General features: G+C 60.3%; 1 protein-coding gene across 1 annotated transcript; it reads right to left on the bottom strand.

The window, feature by feature from the left end:
* Positions 1–263: 263 nt before the first annotated feature.
* Positions 264–4,461, bottom strand: LOC106892617 (CMRF35-like molecule 7). Its single transcript, XM_014949927.1, has 5 exons — positions 4,263–4,461; positions 3,442–3,876; positions 3,005–3,077; positions 2,697–2,777; positions 264–414 (listed from the first exon to the last, which is right to left on the bottom strand). Exons 1-5 carry the CDS (start codon positions 4,330–4,332, stop codon positions 264–266), a joined length of 810 nt encoding a protein of 269 aa, XP_014805413.1. The 5' UTR covers positions 4,333–4,461.
* Between the last annotated feature and the right edge of the window lie 259 nt (positions 4,462–4,720).

The raw sequence follows: 4,720 nt of genomic DNA on the forward strand, positions 1-4,720 counted from the left end.
AGGAATGGGGGAAGGTGGTACCTGCTGTGGCATCAACTGGTCGAGCCCTGACAACACAGCCTGGGGCTGCCCCACGGGGCCTGGGCCGGAGCGGCCGTGTCCGGAGGGATGGCGGGGCCCGGGCTGAGCGTCGGGGTTGCAAAATCGAGGACGAGCCTGATGCAGCGGGTGCATCCAGGGTCTGACCCCCCCTTGTCCCGCTCCTCCCCGCCCCGGGTACCAGCTCCTGCTGCAGCCCAGCCCTGCCCCCCCCGACGTGGCTGTTACTGCTGGTTTGTGGGGCAGATGGGGAGTCGTGAGGACTGACCTGGGGACAGGATCACCTTCACTTTGACAGACTTGTTGTTACTCTGGGTTTTGCCCGTTTGCACCCCGCAGAGGTCGGTGCCCGCATCCCCCTCCGTCAGGTGGTCACTGTGAACACCCCTGAACGGGGAGTCGGTCCTGCAGCACCACCTCCGAGGTGATGACCCTTCGAGGTGATGACCCTTCGAGGTGATGCCCATGTCAGCAGCACAGTGAGAATCTCTTCTTTTTTCGCACCAGAATTCCGGCTTCCTCTCCTAGCGCTGCTTGTGTGTGCACTTCACAGAGAGGGCAACCCCCACAAAGAATCTGGTCTCTCCAGGCTTCCTCCCCATCCCTTGTCCCCTGGAATTACCAGTGCCCCCCAGCATCCTCCCTCCCACCCATCAGCGATTTGCTGAGCCTGCGCTGGGTTGGGCAAGCCCTGTGGAAGAAGCTGCCAGGGCTGAGGGAGGGTTTGGGGAGAGGTGGGGACAGGCAGGACCAATGCAACCCATGTGCAGGGACCACGTTGGGTGTCCCAGGGTCTTCCTCCTACAGCCACCGGCTGGTCCTGGCTCAGACCAAAGCTGGGTATGTACAGACCTGCTGCTGGTACCGTTGCAGCCTCTGGCCTTGGTGGAGGCAAGCAGAGCAGACAGCTTTATTGTCAACAATTTGGTTGTAGTTTAGCGGTGCTGAGGGTGTTCCTCAGTGGAGACACAACTGAGCAGTCCCTGTCCCTGTCCCTGTCCCTGTCCCTGCCTTAGGCTTTGCCCTGAACCCTGGCCCCTGAGAGCAGCTCTCCAGGAGTGAAGGGTCCCTGCCCTGAGCATCACCTGGGCTGGGTTCTGGGCATCCCTGTGCCATTGCTCTTGGGTCCCTTCTCCTGCAGGGAACCACCTGGGAGCTCTGCGTTTCTCTGTGGTTCTGCCTCAGAGCTGCCACCTCCATCCTCTCCCCACATGGTATTTCTGGGGCAGGGCTGTTGCCACCTGAGAGTGCCAGGGACTGTCCCTGGATGGGGCGCTCTGGGGACACGGGATGTCTCACCTGCTCCCCCGGTGTCCCCTTCCTGGAGCTTCCCCAATCCTGCCTGTTCACCCAGGAGGTGGCACTGGCCAGGCTCAGGAAGGGGAGACCTTTCAAATCACTCAAAAATAAATGAAGAGCTGGGACCCCTGGGGCTGGAAGCACAGCCCTGGCCCCTGTGATTCCAGTGGGCTCCCAGCACCTGCCCGGCAGGAGCAGACAGCAGAGCAGCAGGGAGATGGAGGTCTGGGACACACGGCCAGGATCTCAGCTCACTCCCTTCCAGACAGACAAACTGCTGTGTCTGCAGCAGAGGTTTTGCCACGTGCGGCTGCATCGGGCTGCGAGTTCCTGCTTCGTGCCTGCTCCTGGCACCCCCCGGCATTTCGGTTCCTTAAACAAAGCTGAGGAGAAACGACTCTTCTCCAAAGCTCTCTGGGGGGGTGGGGGACGCTGGTGAAGCTGGTTGTGCCATGAAATGTGGGATTTGGTGTAGCCTGGGGGAGGGATGGAGGTGGCCACGCTGTTCTCCGTGACATGGCTGCTGGTGCCAGCCACCCCGTGGGGGACAAGCACAGGTAAAGAGCAGGGTTTTGGCAGGATTTCAGCAGCGTGCAGGTGTCTGCTTTTTGGAGATGCAGAACCTGGAAGATAATAGGAGAAACGAGAAAAGGAGCCCAGGGTGCAGCTGGGTGCCATGTGAGCTTTGCTCTCGCTCTGGGGGTGGAAAGTTGCGGTAGAGGAGGAGGAGGCAGCCGTGGAAGGACACTGAGCCCTGGCTCTAGCTCAGCTGGAGATGGGCATTTGGTTGCACGGGGCAGGGCTGGAAGGGCTGAGGGGTACTCTCCCTGTGCCAGCGCTCAGCCAGACCATGGTGGAGTAGATGCCCATATGGCCCCCTCTGACCCCGCGTGCCCCCCAGCCACACCAGAGCCCCACACATCAGTATCAGCAGCCACCAGCACCCCAGGCAGTGCCAGCAGCCAAAGGAGGGAGCAGGCAGATGAACAGACAGACAGACAGACAGATACCTGCAGGGTACCCAGGCTTTATTGCAAAATTGTCTTCAGTTGGCAGCTCCAGCTCAGCAGACACAGGTTCTCTGGGCCCCAGACCCTCCCCTCCCCAGCGCAGGGGCTGCCAGGAGGGGCCGGGGCCTCAGGGAGGGAGAAGCACCCGGTTCACAGCAATTCTTGGCACGGGGCGACCGTGATGGATGGCACAGCCCGGGCAGGATGGGGGGCAAGGGGACAGGAGGGTGTCCCTGTGGCTCTGGGGTGGTCGGGGTAGGTGGGCAGCCCAGTGTCTCGGTGCTGCTGGTAGCCTCGAGGAGCTGTAGGTTTTCCTTGTTGCGGCTCCTGAGTCGGCTTCTGACCCACACAACCCCACAGGCCAGGGCCAGCACCACGGGCACCTTCACGCTGAGGAAGAGCAGCAGGTGGGTGATCACAAGCTGGGACCTGGGTAGGAGAAAGAAGGTGATGCTAGAGCTTGAGCAAGGGCTGGGCACCGAGGATGGGGACTGGGGCACTTGCACATCTGCCAGCCACCCTACTTGTCCCCGGGATGCTCTTTGGGACTCCTGCAACCAGGAGGACCCAGAGCTGGGGGATGCATTCGGGGGAGAAGTTGTCTTAGGCTGGGGGATGTGGCTGGGAGCTTGCCTAGAGCCCGAGCCCTGACTCACAGCTGCTCACAGCCCGTGGAGCCCAGCGGCTCGGTGGTCAACATGTCACTGGCCTTGGTCGTGGTTGGAACAGCTGTGAAGAAAACACAGAGAGTCAGAGGAAAGTGGAGACCCCACCCCGACTCTCCATCCTGCCCCCTGTTCAGGGGGTGTCTGCCCCTAGACTTTGGCCACGGAGGTGCAGGAGGTAGAGACGGGGATCTCCAAGCAATGCACTGGGCACTGGGGGGAGGAGGAAGAAAAAGGTTTTTACTGGGAGGGACAAGAAACCCCAAAGGACAGGCTTGTGGAAGCAGAGGTGCTGAACAGGAGCAAGGGAGAGGCTTGGCTCTGTGTGAAGCTCTGTACAGCCTCCTCTGTCCCTCACCCAAATTTGCACTGGGGCAGCCTCCAGCAGGTCTCAGTGCCTTCAAGGAGCTTGTTCCCGCTTTGACAACCCCTATGTTCTCCTGGCTGGGAAGGCCCTGTCCCCAGCTCTGTGACCCAAGTGATGGGCTCAATCCCATGCCCCTGCTTTGCTCCTGGTCCAGCTTTACCTGGAGAGACCATCACCTCCATGCTGTGCTGCAGGTTGAACCACAGTGTTCTCTTCACCCCGCAGGAGTACCAGTCTGCGTCCTCTGTCGTGACACCACTCAGTGTCACCACGAATGAGCGTGATGTGTGGTTGTCCCTGATGGACACCCTGCCCTGTGTCACAGTCACCTCGGAGCCGTTGGTTTGGGCGATGTAGGTGAAGCAAAACCAGAGAAAGCCCGGGCGGCACCAGTACTTGGGGTAGAGCTCGTAGCCTGGCTTGTAGCTGCAGGACACTTCCAGCGAGCTGCCCTGTTTGGCTGTCACCTCCTTGGGACCTGTCACTGCCCAGCCACCTGTGGGGGACAGGGAGAGGTGCTGCAAGCTCATACTGGCATCATCTTGGGGGACTGGGAGGGATCTGAGCCTGGGATGCTCGGGGGATGCCGGGGAGCGGTGCAAGATGAGGTGTGCCCAGTCATTAAAAAAAGACCCCCCCAGTCAAGCGTGCAGGTAATTAAATGAGCAAAAAGCCTTATTACCATATAACAGCAATACAAGCACATCTCAGAGATCACCCCATGTAGCCGTCCCCTGGCCACAGGAAAAGGACAGCTTCAGCTGGGCTCTCGCCATGACCGCAGTGAGCTTCCTGGGCTGGCTCGGTCCCAGCGTCTCTGCAGCTCTGCCAGAGCCCGTAGAGGGGGGGGGACACCTCCTGACCTGTGCTCTTGGGTCTCACCTGGGAAAAGGCTCCAAACTGGGAAAAGGGTCCAAACTGGGTAAACGGTCCAAACTAGGAAAATCCTCATTTTCCAGCTTCTTGCTCCTGATGCAGACTTTTTTCCTCCGTGGTCATTCACAAAGTACCCTGTGGATGGAGCCAGGTTCAAAGGCACCTGGCCCTCCCAGGAGTTTCACCAAGCCTCTTTCACCCACTGCTTCCCTGGGCAATGTTCACCCCGAGACCCCGGACGTCTTTTTTAAAAGGCGGTTGCTTCCTCCCACTTGCGCAGGGACCATGACTCACCCCGGGGGTGTCTCATGCGAGGTTTTGTTCATCAACAGGCACTGGCTCCCAGCAAAACGCCAAAATGCAGTGGGTTCCTCCCCCGCGATGCCGGGTCCGAGCAAGGAATGCAGCCCCTTCCCTTGCATAGAGCCCGAAGGGCTTTGGGGGGGGCTTTGCAGGGGGGGGGG

This window comes from Calidris pugnax, unplaced genomic scaffold (assembly GCF_001431845.1).
Source record: "Calidris pugnax isolate Ruff unplaced genomic scaffold, ASM143184v1 scaffold9, whole genome shotgun sequence".
In the NCBI taxonomy this organism is placed as follows: Eukaryota; Metazoa; Chordata; class Aves; order Charadriiformes; family Scolopacidae; genus Calidris; species Calidris pugnax.